Genomic DNA, 18,962 nt, shown 5'->3' with positions numbered 1-18,962 from the left:
CCATGCCTTCTGCTCAGGTCATGACCCTGGAGTCCCGGGATTGAACCGCTTTTCAGCAGGGAGTCTGCTTCTCCCTCGCCCTCTGACCCTTCTCCCCCCACCTTCCACACTTATGTTCTCTCTCTCTCAAATAAATAAATAAAATCTTTAAAAAAATAACCTGTGGCATATGGTGGCATCATACTAGTTTATCTGTCTTCTAGTGTTTCTTAGGGTGAAGGGACCACTGAAGGCAAGATTTTTGGAAATCAGTTAGCTTCTGCAGTTGGCTGTGATTGCAGTAACCATGATTAAGGAGATATGTGGTGAGATGCTGTTTCTGACATCACAGGTCAGCTTACAGGAATAAAATTATAAATTCAAGATCTTAACCTCTCTGTTCAACTTATGGGCAGAAAACCAGACAGCTTCTACACGAGACTGATAAGATGCAGTTATTTCTTATACCCACATGCCAGGGGACTTGGAGAATTAAAGCCACAATCTAATTGTACAGCTTGCAGAATGAAAGTTAAACATATAGCCCCCGAAAGTCCCCGCGGTAAAGACGTAGTCATTGACTAGAAAGAAGTGGGATTCTGAGACTCAATGTGAGTGTTTTGAATATACTTCAAAGAATCTGAGAATCTCGAATCACCCAATCACTTTGAAACTTCCTTTCTTACAGAATTAGATTTTCCCATCCGGACTGAGAAGACTAGCTTTTCTTTGCTTGGAGACCCTGTAATAATCTCATTTGATGCAGTTTTCTTGCAAGAACGTGTCTCCTTAAAGCCTGCACGTGTGATCACTCATTGCCTTGAGAACCACCACTCTTGTCAGATCCCAGTGTGACCCAAGAAGACAGAGGCAAAGTTAGACCCAAGAGAAGCAAGTTTAAACACAAAACTAATTACAAGGTCTTCCTAATTAACATTTGCAAAAACCTAAAAAACATGTGTGGAATTGGCCTAACATCTTGGCATGTTGGACCAAAGCAAAAAGAGTATAATGTTGGACGATGCCAAATGTATCAATATAGATGCAGTTACCAGAGACTATGAAATGTGCGAACATGAGCAACAGCAAGTGGCTCCACCATTTTTCTTGGTTGGTAGTATGGAAGCTGGACTCAGTAGTGACCTACATGAGTAAGAATGTGATGACCAAAATGCACCATCAAAGGCTTATGGAGATGGCAATATTGAAGAGGATTTTATGAAGGGCAACCCATTCATGTTGACTCTTTCTTCCTCAGAGGACCGTGCAGAGAATGACATGATGACATTAGGATATGAATTAGTGAGAGGAAATGGCTGGGAATAATGGTGAGAGATTTGGCCATTCCAATGATCTCAGTTGGTATAGTGTCATCCTAAATTATCCAGATTAGATGACAGTACTTAATCATCCAAGACAAGGTTGGAGCAATTACTGTAGTTGGCAACAGAACCAGAATAACAATAGGAATATTTTAACTCACAGAGATCTATGACATCAGCTAATGAATCAGGAAGTATCTAAGAATGAAATAGGTGATCAGCTTACTAAAGTATTACTTAAACTATATTACTGGAAAAAATTCTAAATATCGCATATCGGTATCTACTGCTGCAGAACTCACCACTCCGATACCTAGTGGTTTAACACAATCATTTTCTCATAAATTTTGGGGTCAAAAATTTGAGCTAGGTTTAGCTAGATACTCTATTAATCTTGACCAGGGTTATTCACATTATTTTATTCATCTAGTGGTTCAGCCAATGCTAAATGATCTAAAATCTCCTCACACAACATTGGGCAGTTGGCAGGCTGACAACTAGAATGTTCTCCTCTATGTTTCCAGCAGGCTAGCTCTTGTTCATACACATGGTAGGTCTCAGGACTCAAACACAGAATTCAAAGCAAAAGCAATTTTCAAACTTCCTCTTACAGCACATTTGCTAACTTCTTATTGACCCAAGTAAATGACATGACCAAGGCCAAATTCAAGTCTAATATTAAAGATATGTCCTGTAGGGAGATGGAAATTGTTTAAAACATTAGCATGTAGGTATTATTTAAACACCTGAGATTTAATGAGATTACAAAGGAGAAAGAAGAATTTTATAAATTGAACCTTAGAAGATTACAACTTCTAGAAAATTAAGGGGCATTAGGAGGAACCAGCAAGAGAACACCAAGGAGGATTCATCAGGACAGTAGAAAGAAAGAGAAAAAAACTCCATAGAAGGATGAACTTCTAGCCAAGTAACGTAAGTAAGGAGAAAACAATAATCAGTCTCAGGAGAGATAAATGAGAATTTTAAATCAACATTGAAAGCAGTGGTGTGGAAGTGACTTCTGGTCCTAAAAGATCAGTTTTAGTGCAGGAGTCCAGTATCAGGCTTACAACTTCTACTTCCATTTTTATATATTTTAAGCCTTTGTCCCATCAAAAATAATCTCTCAGGAGACATAAATAAAACATAACTATGATACTGTACATTAGATCCCCAGAATTTATTCATCCTATAGCTCAGAGTTTGTACCCTTTGACCAACATCTCCCTGATTCCCCCGGCCCGTAGCCCCTGGCAACCACCATTCTACCATCTGCTTCTATGACTTTGACTTTTTTAAGATGATGCATATAAATGATATCATATAGTATTTGTCTTTGATTTATTTCATTTAGCAAAACACCCTCGAGGTCCATCCATGCTGTTGCAAATGACAGGATTTCCTTCTTTCTCATGGCTGAATAATATTGCACTGTACATACATTCACATTGTCCTTATCCATTCATCAGCTGACAAGCAGGCCGATTCCATGTCTCGGCTACTAGGAATAATGCTGCAGCGAACACGAGAGTGCAGCTATCTCTTTGGATACATATGCAGGATTACTGGATCATATGGTAGTTCCACTTTTAATTTTGAGGAACCTCCATACTGTTTTCCACAATGACTATCAATTTACATTCCACCAACATTGCACAAGGGTTCCCTTTTCCCCACAGCCCTGCCAACACTTGTTATCGCTTTAATACCAGCCATTCCAACAGGTGGGTGGTGATATCTCACTGTGGTTTTGCTATGCATTTGCCTGATGATTTGTGGTGCTGAGCACCTTTTCACGTACCTGTTGGCCACTGGTGTGTCTTCCATGGAAAAATGTCCTCTTAGGTCCTTTGCCCATTTTCTGATGGGATTATTTGGGGTTTTTTTTTTTTTGTGATTAAGTTGTAGGAGTTCCCTATAGATTTTCGATATGAATGCCTTATTAAATATACGGTATCTGAGAAATATATTTTTTACATTCTACAGGTTGCCTCTTCATGCTGTTTATTGTTTCCTGGCTATGCAAAAGCTTTCCAGTTTGAAGTAGGCCCACTGGCTGGTTTTTGCTTTTGTTTTTTTGTGCTTTTGGTGTCAGAGCCCAAACAAATCATTGCCAAGATCTATGTTAAGGAGCTTCTTTGCTTTGCCTTTTCTGCAGGTCTGTTAGGTCTATTTATGAGTTTTCTTTAGAGGCATCATGTTCGCCTGCTTTGTGATCTGCCTGCCTTACATTTGTGTCTGTGTGTTTCAAGGAGCAAACTCCTCTCCATCTTTACAGCCTGTTTTTGACATGTAAAGACCTTCTCCTGTCTGGACTGATGAGATTGCCTCTGGGATCACAGTCACAGTCGTGCAAGGTTGGAACTGGGTCACCTGGCTGCTGCTGGGTGCTCAGCTGGGCCTGCAAACCACAAGCCTATCTTCAGGTGCATGATGTTCCTGGCTCCTGCTGGGTCACTGGACAGGTCTCTGCATTAGTAGGACTGTCCCTGAACCACAGCTGAGAGGGGATGGAGCCAGGTCACGGGGCCACTTCAGGATCTGTAGTAAGACCAAGGTCAGCTGGCCTGCCTCCTAGGCACTGATGGGTGTGTCTCCTCCCAGGTCCCTAGCTGGGTAAGCCTGCTCCCAGACCATGACTGATGTTGGAGCCAGGTCACAGTGCTTCAGGCTCCACAGCCCTAACCAAGGTCAGGAGTCCTATCACCAAAGGCTCAGGTGGGCATGATTCCTTCCAGGTCCCTTGGCTGATGGTGCTATTCACAGGACCAATGCAAAACAGGACTATAGCCAAGTCCACAAGGGGATGAGTCTGTTTTCTGGTCACTATCCGGGACCACGGTCAGTGAGCCTGACTCTTCAGGCTGCAACAGGGAAAAAGGCCGGGAAGAAAAATTAGAGTTGGCAATTCTGTGCTTTAGCATTAGTGAATATAAGTCTTCTTTGGTGTGCCTTTTCAGTAAGCTCTCCCTGAGTGCTCCACTGAGGTTTCACAACCTCCTACTTGGAACCCACAGCTCCCACATAGAAGCTTGTGTCCATGGATGGCTGCTAAAATGACTGTTGCTGTTGGCGAATATGAGCAGGGGACCTCCTATTCTGCCATCTTCCTGAGCCATAGCAAACATTTTAAGGCCAAACTGATAGTATTCTCTGATAGTTCCTGGAAGACCTATGATAGACACTTCTCACATGGAGCTTATAGCATCTTTTCTGGCACAGCAAAAATCCATATTTGATGTATATCTCTGTGGTTTTCCTCCTGGGCTATGAAAGTCTCAGGGTACTTATCTTAGAAGAAAAATCATACATCAAAAACCACTATGCCGAAGATCCTCAGTGCCAGGCTCCCCCATCTTGCCTGGTCAATTTCAGTCTTACAACTTCTACCTCCATTTTTGCCCCATCAAAACTAATGTTTCAAAAGACTAAAATAAAACACAACCAAAGTGGAATGGAAAAGAGGGAAATTTAATTTATTCTCATTGGGCTGAAGGCAAGTAAGGAATATGAATCCAAAAATTTGGGATGGGAAACAAAGAACATTATTTCCTCTTCCTCTTTGACCGTACCTTTCAAGCCTCCTTCCTGGTTTATCACAATTTTTGGACAAATATATTTGACCACACCCCTGACGTTGTTCAATATTTGTTTAAGTGAAAGAGGCTGAGGCAAGCTAAAGGAGGAGCTCTCATTACCCTCTGCCATCACCCAATAAATAGCCAGACAAGCCCTCACCATTCCAGAACACTTGGAGAGATGAGACAATCCCACCAGCTGCCCCTAATGGGGCTCCTATTATTTTCTCTTATTCCAAGGCAACAATGTGAGATCTGTGGTGAGTATGCATTGAGCTAAAATTACTCCTAGTGTGATAGTCTTCTAAAGTCTACTGGCAGGGGACTGGTGTAGAGTGACCTGAGAAAAGACCCTATTCCAGTTCTATATGTGATTGGATTCTACAAGTAATGTAAAACGTGACAAGACATGGTGAGGAAAGTTCCATAATGTATGTTGTTTTAAGACGGGTCACAGATTTAATGCTAACTTGCCTAACTCTTCTTCTTATATTCAGATTGTCTCCACCATAACAACCCTATCAAACAACTGTCTGTTCTTCTTCATTTTCAATGATAGAATATTCAGGATCCCAGGAATTTTTCAAGATCATAGAAAGCTTTCTTTTGAATTTGAGATGCAATCTATTTTTTTGAAGTTCAACCCATGGGTTTTGGGTTAACCCCTTACAACGAGACAGATAAAAAATAATGTTAATAATCTCTTTCAGGGACACCTAGGTGGCTAGTTGATTAAGTGTCTGCCTTTGGTTCAGGTCTTGATCCTGGGGTCCTGGGATTGAGCCCCCTCGTTGGGCTTCCTGCTCATCAGGGGGGTCTGCTTCTCTTTCTCCCTCTGCCCCTCCCCCTGCTCAGGCTCTCTCTCTCTCTCTGACAAATAAATAAATTAAATCTTTAAAAATAATAATAATAATCCCTTTTAAACAATGAAGACCTCTCCTGTCACTATTGGGTTTAGATGTTTTAAGCTATACATCTCCCTCCCTCCAACTCTTCACCACAGGACATGGGTACAAGCCCATCATCTCTCCTCTGGGTATAGAATCCCAAGATTGTGTGATTCTATTAAAAAGTACTACGTAGGAGAAAGAAAATCTGGTTCAGGTGTAGTCTGACCCCCTACTAGTTGAATGATCCAATTTTTCTGAAAATTTTTTTAGCTTCATCCATAAATTAAGGATAATTGGGGAAACGTGTTGAAGCAAGTGCTGTCATGAAGCCTGATGTAGCTTCTAGGTGCATGATTTCTCTTCTTTACATCTTTAACCTGGAATTGAACTTAAACCCAGTCCAAAGATGACTCGTGTTGCCATTGGTGGCTACATGCTCCTGGTACTCTGTAGCCTACAAGAGGAGGTCAACACCACAGAAAGTCTTGTGTTCACACAAGCTAAAGCACAAACTCTGCCAACTCTAATTTTTCTTCCTGGCCTGTCATTTCTTTTGTTGTATCCTAAGAATAGGGGGTCTCTGAGGAGGCTTTGAAATTCAATTCATTGTACAAAATAATTAACTTCATCTTTAGTGATCAAGGAAAATGATGAGTGGTTGACCAGGAACTGAAAAGTCTGTTTCAGTACCAGAAAATCTGCTCAAGTGGATGCTTCCAAAAAATCTCAGCCATGACTCATCAATGGTCCAAGTATTCTTGTAACAAACCAGGACTTTTCTACAACCACTGGTTCAGATCTCCTTGACTCTCTTTTAAAGAGAAGAATGATGGAGGGGCGCCTGATTGGCTTAGTCAGTAGAGCATGCAACTCTTGATCTTGGGGTCATAATTGTGAGCCCCACATTGGGGGTAGAGAACTCACATTCCTCAGTTCTCTAAATATAGTGACAGAAACTCCAGTTGAGCTAAAAGTGATAATATGTATGGTATTTTACAGTTTATTAAGTGATTTCTTGTCCAATATCTATAAAATAGAGGTTAATATCCACAATTTGAAAATGAGGAAACTGAAGGTCAGGTGGGTTATGTTACCTAAGTTGCCCATAGTCATAAGTTAAGGACCAGAGAATCCAGCCAAGTTCTGGCTGAACAAAGTATCCCACTAACTCAAGAGATAATCTGGAGATGGGTAGGATTTTTCTTGGGAGTGTGAACAAAGTACATTTTCTAAAATTTTAATTCATTTATTTTAGAGAGAGAGTCCATGAGGGGGAGGGACAGAGTGAGAAGGGGAGAGAGAATCACAAGATGACTCAACGCTGAGCACAGAGCCTGACCCGGGGCTCGATCCTACCAACGTAAGATCATGACCTGAGCTGAAATCAAGAGCCAGCCACTTAACCAATTGAGCCACCCAGGCGCCCCTGAACAAAGTACATCTAAAAAAATTTTTTTAAGATTTTATTTTATTTATTTGAGAGAGTGAGAGAGAGAGAGAGAGAGTGCATGCACAAGCTGAGGGAGAGGCAGAGAGAGAGAGAGAAGCAAGCTCCCCACTGAGCAGGGAGCCCAATGCAGGGCTCAATCCCAAGACCCTGGGATCATGACCTGAGCCAAGGCAGATGTTCAACCGACTGAGCCACCCAGGCACCCCACATCTAAAATTATTTTAAATGGTAACTAACTCATCTAATTTTCCTCTAGTTCTTGGGATCTCTGGACTCTTTTTACTTCCACAGTAGAATGTGACTCCCCCCTAACCTTCCCCTGAGATTTGGGCATGTTGTAAGCTGACTAGAGGGTTTTCTGAAGGGTGCATGCTGCCGAATAATGATCTTGATGCCAGGCCAGTTGGGCAACCAGACAATTCAGCTCTGGGGGGGGTCAATCTCCACCATAACATAGAAGTGTTTTCTTCTTTCCCTCAGTATTAATAACCTGATTGAGTTCGAAGAAAATGGAGAAGGGAAGAAACTCAATCCAGCAAGTAGAAAGGACTACAGATTGGGAGTCAGAAGACATGTATTCAAGTCTCCATTAAGCCTTCAATTACGGAGGTTTCTTTAAGGACATGATGGCCAGGCCTGATCCTCAAAATCAGAATGATACTAGATCTCCCGGGCAGGACTGATACTCTGCCAGTACACAATAGTAAGATTGAAACAACTGTTAGTACATGGAAACACTTCCATGCTGGTTGGTAAAGGAGTAATACCTGATGTAGCAGAGATTCCAGACCCACCTTCGTACTGTTCCAGCAACATAGCCAGTGACCACTGGATCGCTCTGTCTGTGCCACATCGTTACTAAACGTTTTAAGACAAACCCTGTTCCTAGGGTTCCTGTTCCTTAATACATTCTTAGTGTGTATTTCTTATTTCCTCCTTCCTCTACCACAGAGGTAAGCAAAGAAAACTATACTGCTCTAAACCCTCTGATAAGCACAATGATCAATTCAAAATATAACAAAGGAATCCAAGCCGCCAATGTACTGCTGTCCCTCAGACTTGGTGGATTCCTGAGCCAAAGCCAAGATCAACAGCTGACTGAAAAAGTCCTTCTTGCTACAAGAAGTACAGGTGAGTACCTATATTCTCTGGAAGATTTAGGAAAAGACTTACCTATCCATAAAGATTATCTCCAGCAACAGAACTTGGACAAAATTCTGTGTCCAAAGTCTCCCTGCTACATCTATCCTAGCTGTATAAAACTTGAGGGGACAGAAAGGTACCTCACATCACCAATCCTCTGCCATTTATTCTACAGCTAGGCCTTACTTCTTTGAGTCCTGAAAAACATTTTCCTTCAAAAGGACACAAGGAAAAGCAAAAGAAATTAAAGACCCTTATCCACGAATACTGCTCTGTAAGCTAGCTGAGTTCACAACCAGACAGGGATATGGCCCACAAGTGAGAAAGCAGACAGTAGCAATGTAAACACAAGGAAACAGAGATGAGGACTGGGTTTTTTTGTTTTTGTTTTTTATTTTGATTTGCTTTGTTTAGAGAGAGGGAGGGAGGTACAGAGGGAGAGGGAAAGACAGAATCTTAAGCAGGTTCCACCCTCAGCACTCAGTGCAGAGCCCAATACAGGGCTCAATCCCACAACCGTGAGACCACGACCTGAGCCAAAATCAAGAGTCAGACACTTAGCCAAAATCAAGAGTCAGTCAACTGAGCCACCCAGGCACCCCAGATGAGGACTGGGGTTGAATGCAGGCTAGATGCTGAGTCCTTCATGTCAATACAGGGCTTAGATTTCTTTTTTTTTTTTAAGATTTTATTTATTTATTTGACAGAGATAGAGACAGCCAGCGAGAGAGGGAACACAAGCAGGGGGAGTGGGAGAGGAAGAAGCAGGCTCCTAGCAGAGGAGCCTGATGTGGGGCTCGATCCCAGAACACAGGGATCACGCCCTGAGCCAAAGGCAGACGCTTAATGACTGCGCCACCCAGGCGCCCCGGGGCTTAGATTTCTAATTGAGATGGGGGGAAATGAAGAAACCCCTACCTACCTCACAATATTATTCTAAGAATTACAAGAAGCCTGGGAACTTTGATACTCTATAAGGCAAAACACCCAAGTCAATTATTACTATTTTGGTAAGATAGCATCCACAATGAGAGTAAATCCCAAGGTTTTATTACCTTTTTCTTCTTTTAAAAATTTTATAAGGATTGCATGTTTCCTTAAACCTCCCATGATTTCACAGGGAAGACTAAGATCTAGCTTGCATTTATACAGCACGGCTAGAAAAGTCTCCGCTTTGGGGATGAAGAAGAGGACAGTAAAATACTGGTATAGACTGGGGGAAAAAAGAAAGAACTGACAGGCAATGTAAGTCACAAGTAAGACAGGAGACCAAAAAAAATCACAAGCATGTACCTTGTTAAACTTGAATACTTTTCTTTTCAGAGCCCTCGTTAACCTCGGGACAGCTTGCCTTGGCTATCCTGGCTGTGGGAGCATGTAAAGGGCCTGATGGAATTTCCAACACTTTTGAACTGGTCAGAAATCTAGAAAATAAATTCCAAGCAGAAATTAAAAATATGGGTGAGAATCAAAATTTCAGAGACCCTGGACAACCTTGTCTTCTCCTCCACTGGTTCAGAACTGAACAAGTTTCCCTTCAGTCTCTCCTTCTCCTCTTTATTCTATTCATCCCATATATCTTCATAGATCACTTTTCCTTCTTCCCTCTTTTTTTTTTTTAAGATTTTATTTATTTATTCAACAGAGATAGAGACAGCCAGTGAGAGAGGGAACACAAGCAGGGGGAGTGGGAGAGGAAGAAGCGGCTCATAGCGGAGGAGTCTGATGTGGGGCTCGATCCCAGAACGCCGGGATCACACTCTGAGCCGAAGGCAGACGCTTAACCGCTGTGCCACCCAGGTGCCACCCAGGCGCCCCCCTTCTTCCCTTTCAACATGCATCTTGAATTTTCTTTTCAAATAGGTTCAAATGCGTATCGACTCACATCAACCTTACATGTGATGATGAACACACATGTGCGCACACACACACACACACGCACACACACACGCACACACACACACGTGCACACACACACACACACACACACAAACTCATAGAACACAGCTCTCTTGTTCTCTAGAAGCTTGGCTTTTAGACAAATAATGAAATACACCAGAAATAGCTGAGCAACACAAGACACTATGTCAGAAGTTCCATGGCATATGATACTAGTAGAAGGGCTAAAGATGGCCCAAAGTACTTTATCACTGGGACAAATAGGCTGACCATGATGGTTGTTACTGAAGTGCATTGTTTTTATTTCAACACCCACCCAGTACTATTATTCGTTAAGTTGCTCTGATCCCATCTCATTTTGAGATGGCCCCCACTTCTTCTACTTCTACTTATAGTTTGAACACATTTGCATTGAAAGTGCAAGAGGCTTAGCTGCAGGAAATCTGTGTTCTGGTCCTAGTTCTGTAACCACCTGAGTATCACGATGGTATTTTAATCTCTTTAGTGCTGAGTCTCCACAGTTAAGAAATGAAAGGAGTTGAGTTGAATTTGGTGGTTCTTAACAGCCTTTCCATTTCTCAGGCTTGCTGATTCTATGGGTGATCTTCCCCCCTCTATTATTCACCTCTCCTTAAATGTAAAGAAATTCTAATAAATAGATTTATTAGGAATAGATTGAAAATTTATTACTCCAGTATTATTTCCATGAGTAAGGTATTTCTTTCCTCTCTGACAGAAGAACATGATGGTAATCCACTGACTAACTACTACCAGCTCAGCCTGGATGTTTTGGCCTTGTGTCTATTCAGCGGGAAATACTCAATTCCTGAAGTTGCTGAAATCTTCAAACCTGGAAATAAAAATTACTATTTCCATGAACAGTTCTCAGTAGGTGAGTCATTAAACCCAATTCCCTTGGCATAGAGGACACAGTCACCGGTAAGTCTTTTCCTTTGAGTTTTTCTGCCAGTAAGTACTTGGACTTTTTTTTATCCTCTTCACCCTAGTGATCAGGGAAGAGAATTTTCTTTTTGAGAAGAATGGATATTGGGGGGCATTTAAGCATCTTTCTAGATGTGCAATATAGTAGAAAGATCCAGTTCCTACGCTACCCCGTCTTTGAATGACATAACCAATGGATGTTAACTCTGACCTTAATTTTCCCCTCCGTAAAATAAAGCTATATTGCGAGAATCTTCATACAAGACATTTTAGAAAGTATAAGTATTAGAGAAAAGAGAACAGTGGAATTCATTTATCTTAACTTTGCCTGTTTCTCTAATTTATTGGGACCATTTGGATGTGTGGGCTTACTTGGACAACATCACCTCTCCAGGGATAAGGTCCAATATTTTGATCAATAAAGTCTGTATCCCCAACAGAGAAGAACCAGAAATTTTCCCCTGGGTCAACTTACACATCCAAAAAGATTCCCCATGTAAACAGCAAGTATTGCTGCTCAGCCCCAGTGGATCCAGATACACAAGCTCATCTTTCTCCAAAGAACCCAAAGACAATCACTGCTCGGTATCTCGAGATAATAAGGAGAATGTGAGATTTTTCATACTCTCTTTCTGAGGCAGAGGGAATGTACAGGGGGAACTAAATAACAAGCCAGAAGAAGACTTTTTCCTCCCTTCGTGCAAACTCTTGTCTCATCCTACTCTTAAGAAGCTTTACTGGAAAACAATTCTCTGAAGTGCTATTTTCTAATCGGCCTAATGGAAACATTGAAACATTGCAAAGACATATCTTGTTTGGGGTATCATCATGAATTCTCTCAATTCCTTTGCCAATATGGCTGATAGGTGAAAAAAATGAGAACAACCAAGATATAGAAGCGAGAGACTGTTCACGTGTATGAACCTGCAAATCCATATGTGTTTCTATGACCAACGGGTGAGTTACTGAGTACAAGGTACAGGGTTACTCAAAATCTGGAAATATCTGAGTGGTGAGAGCTGGAGGGATGATTGCTATGTCTTCAAATCCTTCTCTCCATCATCAACCAGCATGACCAATCTTCCCAGTTTGTCTAGATCTCTCCCTCTTTTAGCAATGGAAATTGTACATACCAGGAGACCCTCAGTCCAAGGAATGGTCAGACACCCTATCACCACTGTTTTGTTTCCTGGCAGATACTGGTGCGATGGCTGTCCTGGCTCTGACCTGTGTGAAGGAGAACATAACAAGAAGGCAGAACCAAACAGATAGCAAGGATACAGAGAACATTGTTAATCATACGAGGTCACTGGTAAATGAGATTCTATCTCAAAAAACAGAAAATGGTCTCCTCGGAAACATATATAGTACAGGAGAAGCTATGCAGGTAAGTCACAGGGTAAAACAGAAGACAGAGAAGGGAGTCATGAAGGAAAGAAATATCTGTAGCCTTTCTTCTCGGACCTCTAAGATATGACCCATTCTGTTTCCTATACTAACTGATTTTACGTGATTCTTGCCCCTGATGGAAATGTATTCTCTTCACCTTAGATCCTTATCTTTCCATGTCCAATGCGACCATGAAGCTTTTCTTGACTACAACTTTTTTGTCATTCTAGAGTCTACTCCAACCTACTATGTTGTTCTATCAAATGCAATTTCACCCTTTGCCATATACCAGCGTTTGGAGCTTACCTCCCAGATTAGATTATTGTTGTCCAAGTCATAAGAGGCAGTGCCAGTAATACCAGCTAGTCTTTATTGCCATGCTCATTGATGCACACAACAACTCAATGAGGAAAATATTATCACCTCCATTTCTCAGAAGAAGTGCATGAGTCACGGAGTATCAGTACCTTGCCTAACATTACAAAGCCAAAGAGTAATTCAGACGTGGATGGAACCTGAATAGTTGGTTTCAAAACTCACACTCAGCACCTACTCTGTCCTGTATATGTTCCTTGAAGTTTGGGGCTTCATTGCTGCACTCACTGACTGATTTACTCAACCTTAACAGGTACATACAAGAAGAGATGAAGGAAGATTTACAGAAAAAATGTCACTGGGTCTTTGGTATGAGTAGGGGTCTGCCAGGCCACCCCAGGATAGGAGGGCTTTCCAAGGGAGAGAGGACAGCAAGGACAAAGACTAGAGGAACGAAGGAACGTAACGTATCTTAGGAAGATCAAGGTGTTCGACGTGGCCAGGGCAGGGTCCTTGGGCAAAACTACAAGGAGCAGCTGGGGGTGTAACAGGTGTCCAGTCACACAGGTTATTTTGACTGTTGGTGCTGGTGTGGCTGTTGTGTGCCTTGCTGAGTTTGGACTTGATAAAACAGTGCTTGCCCGTTCCGGCTGCACATCTGAACCACCTGCAATTGCTGCTGGAAAACACTCATGTTTAGGCTCCACACCAGCCAGTTAATACAGAAACTTAGAGGGGGAGCATGGGCCTTGGGCGGGTTTAAAACCCTACAGGTGATGTTCATTCACAGCAGGCTTGAGAGCTGCTTGCCTACAAGACAGTTGTTAAGAGGAAATATGATCCTTTCTTTTAATATCCCACAAATGCTTGTTGACTTCTTGGTTAACTTAAAGGGTCTTCGGGAGAAAATGAAAAGAGAAACTGTCCTTCCCTGAGAAACTACAGAGTGATGTCTGCAGAACCAACCCATTTTGGTCCCCGTCTTACTCACTCTGATACCTTCCTGAGTTTTCCTACCCCCTCATGCTGTCCCCTCGATCCAGTTTACATCTGCTGCTTCGATAGTTCCTATTCAAGAAGCTATTGGATTCCCCATTGTTAAGGAAATCACGTCAGGCACCTCACCCTGAGGCTCAGGGGTCCACTGATGCGGCCCCCACCTCACTCTCCAGCCTGTTCTTCCACAATCACCCTGAGTCTCCCCTGTACACCAGTCCTGCCAGGCCAGGAGGAATCCCCTGGGGATCTTGCTAAGATGCAGACAGTGTCATCACAGACAGGCCATGCCCTGGCCGCAACTACTCTAGCGTCCTTGCTCATGCGGTCCCCTGGCTGCAGTGCTCCTCTCCTGTCTCCTAATGAAATGCTATCATGCCGTCAAGGCCTACCTCAAGTACTGCCTTCTCCACCAAGCCTTTCTTCAGGGTCACCAAATGTTTATGTGCTCTTCCTCTTCTGGAACGCCATGGCACTAGCTGCTTCTCTTAAGGCATTCACCTTAGGGGCTACTTTATGATTGTCTGTTAACAGCATTTATCAAGGGTCTCCTATGTGACAGGTACTGTTCCAGTGTCAAGGCTACACGAGTGGGTATGAATACAAGAGTGAATATTTCTCTCTCATTAGAGAAAGTCTGTTCTCATTGATGCCATTACTGGTTGTGTTATTAAGCAATTTCCCACCTCTCCCCAAACTAGTTTATAAATTTCTTGGTGACAGGAAGGTATCCTAGTTGTCCAAGGTGCTTCCCCTGTATGTCTAGCAAATACTTACTGAATTCGTTAGATATAGGCTTTCCCCTTATTTGATGTTTCTCTCATTCATTCTCATTCCCTCTCATTCTTTCTCTCACACGTTAGGCTCTCTTTGTTTCACCAACCTATTACAACAAAAATCAATGGGACTGCCAAAAAACACGGGATAGAGTGCTCGCAGAAATTTCTCAAGGAGCATTCCGTATGCCAACTGCTGCAGCTCAAATCTTACCGGCTCTGATGGGAAAGACCTACCTGGATGTTAACAAAGACTCTTCTTGTGTCTATGGCTCAGGTACTAAAGAGCATAATACCCAAAGCAATGTGAGACTAAGGTGTCCTAAGGGACCGGAAGTGACCAGATAAACCACTAAAGCATAATGGTTCCCAGATAGAACTCAGTCCTCCATGTGTCACCAGTGATTATAACCACCTGAGGATTTGTTCTTAACAGGGTAGTAGATGTTGTTCTTGGTTCAAACACTGATCAACAAGGTAGATTTGATTCAATGGTGTCCATCTCCATAGGGATGTTTTCTGATGGCCAGTTAGATGTTCTGAGCATCATTCCCATTCTAAACTATTATGGTGTCCCTGACTCTCTGTTATGCACAATGAGTGAGCCCTCAGGGAGCTCAGAGGAATATGGGAGGAATATGGCAGTATTACAAGAAAATTAGAGCACGAATCGTATATTCAAACAACTGATTTTTCAAGAAGGGATGAAAGACTTGACTTTTATCTCTGATCATTCCTGGTTCAGCCACTTATAGGTAGGTTTAGGGACCTCAGACAAAATGTTTAATATCAAACTCTAGTTTACTAGTATAAAAAATGCAAATGATAATAGTATCTAATGTTGGTTTTTGTAAGGACTGAATAAGATAAGCCAAGTAAAATGATCAGTACAGTGCATGGCATTTAATGTCTTTTCAATAAATGTTAAGAAATAAAAAGGCACCCAAGAAAAAAGGGAAGCATTATTGTATGCTGTACCAAAGCAAAACAAAAACAAGAACGAAACAACAGCAACAAAACTGCGAAAACTCAGGAGCCTCTGTGAGAAAAGGAGATAGAGCAACTGAAGTGCTAAAACAGCTGGGAGTGGAGCCGAATCACATTTACAAGCTGGTGCCTATCTGGTTGAGTCACACAAGAGATCTGCCCCTTGGCTGATGATTCTTGCTCCTTGTAGCAAATCCTTCTCTTGGTAAAGGAAAGTAGGGATGGGCGAGGGGCTGGATGGGTAGGTAAACTCTAACATCTTTTTTATTATTCTGAATAGTAATTCTTCTCTGCTTTTTTGTCTTTGCCAGATTCCTTCAACATCTCCACTCAGGAGCCTGTATCAGTGACACCCGCTGTCTCACCCTCTGAAATCGAAGTATATTACTCTGTGGTAATCAATAACCAAATAGATAACACCACAGTCTCTGTGCCAAATGGTTCTGTCTTCCTAGATGTGATGGAACAAGCTCAGAAAGAAAATGCAACTCGATTTAGGTATGTCTGTACGCAACCTAAGGTGAAGCTATTTAGTGATTTTGAAAGACTCAGTAAGAATACATACGCACCTGAACAAAGTATATTTGAAACACGTCTTCATCAGTACTTTGCTGGCCATCTACATCTCATGACAGGGGTTAAAAAAAAAGGTGATACTTGTCATCTTCTAGCACACAGTAGGTACTAAATTAATGTTCATTTAATGGGTAAATAAGTCCCAGGGATCTCTCTTCTGTCTGCAAAATTCCTTCAACAAATAGAACCTCTTAGGTCAGTCATTTGGTGTTCAGAACACTGGGTCATTATTTTTGAATCACTGACCCCTTTAAAAATCAGATGAGTGTTCAGTCGAACACTACATACAACAAGAATTTATGATGTACTATATATGCTGGCTAACTGAACATAATAAAAAATTAATTAAAAAACAAAATAAATAAGTAAAAAATAAATAAAAATCAGATGAGTGCAGTGGCTGCTGATCCCAGACAGGTGAACATACACACGAAACTCGTCCTTAAATCAGAGGTTTCACAAATGCCCTGAGTCTCTCCATGCTCCCCTCTTTCAGATTCATGGACCCCTAGATTAAGGTTCCCTGGCCTAAGAAGGTCAAATATTAAAATTAAGATATTGACTTTGCCTCTGAAAGGTATGGTTCATTTGACTCCCTAAATCTAATCAGCATTTACTTTTCTAGTAACATGAGGTAAGATGCCATAGAGAAAATTATATATATATCATATATATGTACTGAGTAATGGAAATATGATATATATGTAATGTAAATATTATAAAGGTTGCTTTCAAGGGCTCCCAGGAAGGCAGAGAAATGTGACCAGGGAATGTGAAACAGACATTGGCCATGTCACTTTTTAATAAACACAATATGAAATATTAAATTGCTCTTTCCTGTTCTTCTTTCCTAAGAGAAAACCTACTTATTTATGATGACCTAGGATGTGAGGTTAACATTTTCTTCTGCTACTTTAGTATCTTCAACAGTTACTATCTTGGGGTAGAATGTTAGCAGTTGTTGACTACAGAGGGTCTACCAGGAAGGGAGGCAGGGGCAGAAACAGGCATCACTCCTCTAATTTAGCATAGATTGTGGAGTGCCTGCAGCAGAATCACCTGGAGTGTTAACGACACATGCAGATTCCTAGTCCCCACCTCACCTACAGAATCAAAGTATCTGAGGATAGGGCCAGGAAATCGGTTTTTCTCGATAACGGCTTCAAATGACGCTTAGGTACGTTGAAGTTTGAGAAATGCCCATTAAGGTTACCCTTGAAAATTCTGAATTCCTGAAACCCATTTATTGTCCCCACAGTTTCACAGCAGAGGAGAGCTCATGGGGCCCCTACATCACTAGCGTTCAGGGCATAAAGGCCAACACCAATGACAGGACCTACTGGGAGCTCCTGAGCAATGGCGAACCCCTGAGCCAAGGTAAGAGAGAGAGTGCCAAAAAGCCCCACAGAGTGACAATGCCCCAAACACCCAGATGTGAGTGTGTGAGCTTTCGTGGGGAATGTGCCAAGGCGTTGGGAAATTGAGATCCATTATTTGGTGATTTGGTGATGAAATCATTTGATCCAATGGATGCCTGTGTGGTTCAGTCAGTTAAGCATCCAACTCTTGGTTTCAGCTCAGGCCATGATCTCAGGGTTGTGAGATCAAGCCCTGAGTAGGGCTCCACACTCAGTGCGGAGTCTGCCTGAGATTCTCTCCCCATCCCTCTGCCCCTCCCCCTGCTTGTGCTCTCTTTTTCTCTAAAATAAATAAATCAAAAAAAAAAAAAAAACAACAACGGGTAATGGTTATTAAGGAGGACACGTGATGTGATGAGCACTGGGTGTTATATGCAACTAACAAATCATTGAACACTACATCACAAACCAATGATGTACTATATGTTGGCTAACTGAACTTTAAATAAATTAATTAATTAATTAATTAATTAATTAAATAAAATAAAATCATTGATCCACTTCTCATTCTTCCTTTTCAGGAGTTGGTAGTTACGTTGTCCATCAGAAAGATCATTTGGAGGTTCGCTGGAGCACATACTAATAAATTCAGACCTTCCTTAGCTGGATCGAATTCTTTTGCAGTAGACTTGCAGGCAGACATTGGCCTCATGCCTTCCTTTTCACTCATCTCAATTTCAATAGGAGGGTCAAAAACCTCCCCTTCTTTCTTTGTGTGTTCAATAAAAGATCAACAGCAATATAAAAAGAGCATTTTCTAATCATTTCATTTTAAAGTGGGATTATTGATAGAGGGAAGACCACCACGGTAAGAGGAAAGAGAAAAGAGATTAGACCACATGTCTACACTGAGTTCTACTCAAGGTTCCACTGCTAACTGTGTTGGGGACCATGGGCAGTGGGTGGGAATCCAGATAAGGTTCTAGATCTAATGTTGAAGCACAAACCAATGAGATCATGTAGAAAATCTGTAGGGAGACAGCTCTCCGAGGCCCAGTTGTAACGGACAAACTGAGAGGACATATGGACCCCAGAAAGGCAGTGGGCAGAGAGAAAAATTCTGCTCTGGAGAAAGAGGAAAGGTGAGACTTCTACATAAAAGACCAGTCCATAAAGTCTCAGGAATAATATCATCCCCTCCTCCAGCTATCTCCCTTGGGTCCCATTTGTTCTTCTCCCACATTTTTTTTCCTTTTACCTCCTCATAAAAATCACTCTGATAGTCATATCATCAAAATACACATGAAAAAACAACACTTTTGATGTTCATTTCAGTAGAATTCACATTTGAAAAAAAATTAA

The 18,962-nt window shown here is 41.8% G+C and overlaps 1 protein-coding gene and 1 long non-coding RNA gene across 4 annotated transcripts in view; one reads left to right on the top strand and one right to left on the bottom strand.

The window, feature by feature from the left end:
- Nucleotides 1-18,962, bottom strand: part of LOC123785092 (uncharacterized) — a 106,742-nt gene that overhangs the window by 55,242 nt on the left and 32,538 nt on the right. The gene's annotated exons all lie outside the window — the stretch shown is intronic.
- On the top strand, nt 5,020-18,392 carry LOC123785091 (transcobalamin-1-like). Of its 3 annotated transcripts, none has more exons than XM_087854906.1 (9): nt 5,020-5,139; nt 8,171-8,350; nt 9,686-9,823; nt 11,001-11,153; nt 12,400-12,590; nt 14,767-14,956; nt 15,978-16,164; nt 17,501-17,619; nt 18,182-18,392. In XM_087854906.1, exons 1-9 carry the CDS (start codon nt 5,061-5,063, stop codon nt 18,241-18,243), a joined length of 1,299 nt encoding a protein of 432 aa, XP_087711032.1. In that variant the 5' UTR covers nt 5,020-5,060; the 3' UTR covers nt 18,244-18,392. The 3 variants fall into 3 exon arrangements, with proteins under 3 accessions (XP_087711032.1, XP_045642721.1, XP_087711033.1); XM_045786765.2 differs by having other exon boundaries at nt 10,998-11,153; nt 18,182-18,391; XM_087854907.1 differs by lacking the exons at nt 15,978-16,164; nt 17,501-17,619; nt 18,182-18,392 and adding an exon at nt 15,609-15,842 and having other exon boundaries at nt 10,998-11,153.

Source organism: Ursus americanus, chromosome 24, assembly GCF_024610735.1.
Source record: "Ursus americanus isolate L20-20 chromosome 24, mUrsAme1.1.p, whole genome shotgun sequence".
In the NCBI taxonomy this organism is placed as follows: domain Eukaryota; kingdom Metazoa; phylum Chordata; class Mammalia; order Carnivora; family Ursidae; genus Ursus; species Ursus americanus.
The sequence above is the reverse complement of the archived record's forward strand: the minus strand, read 5'-3'. Positions and strand labels throughout refer to the sequence as shown.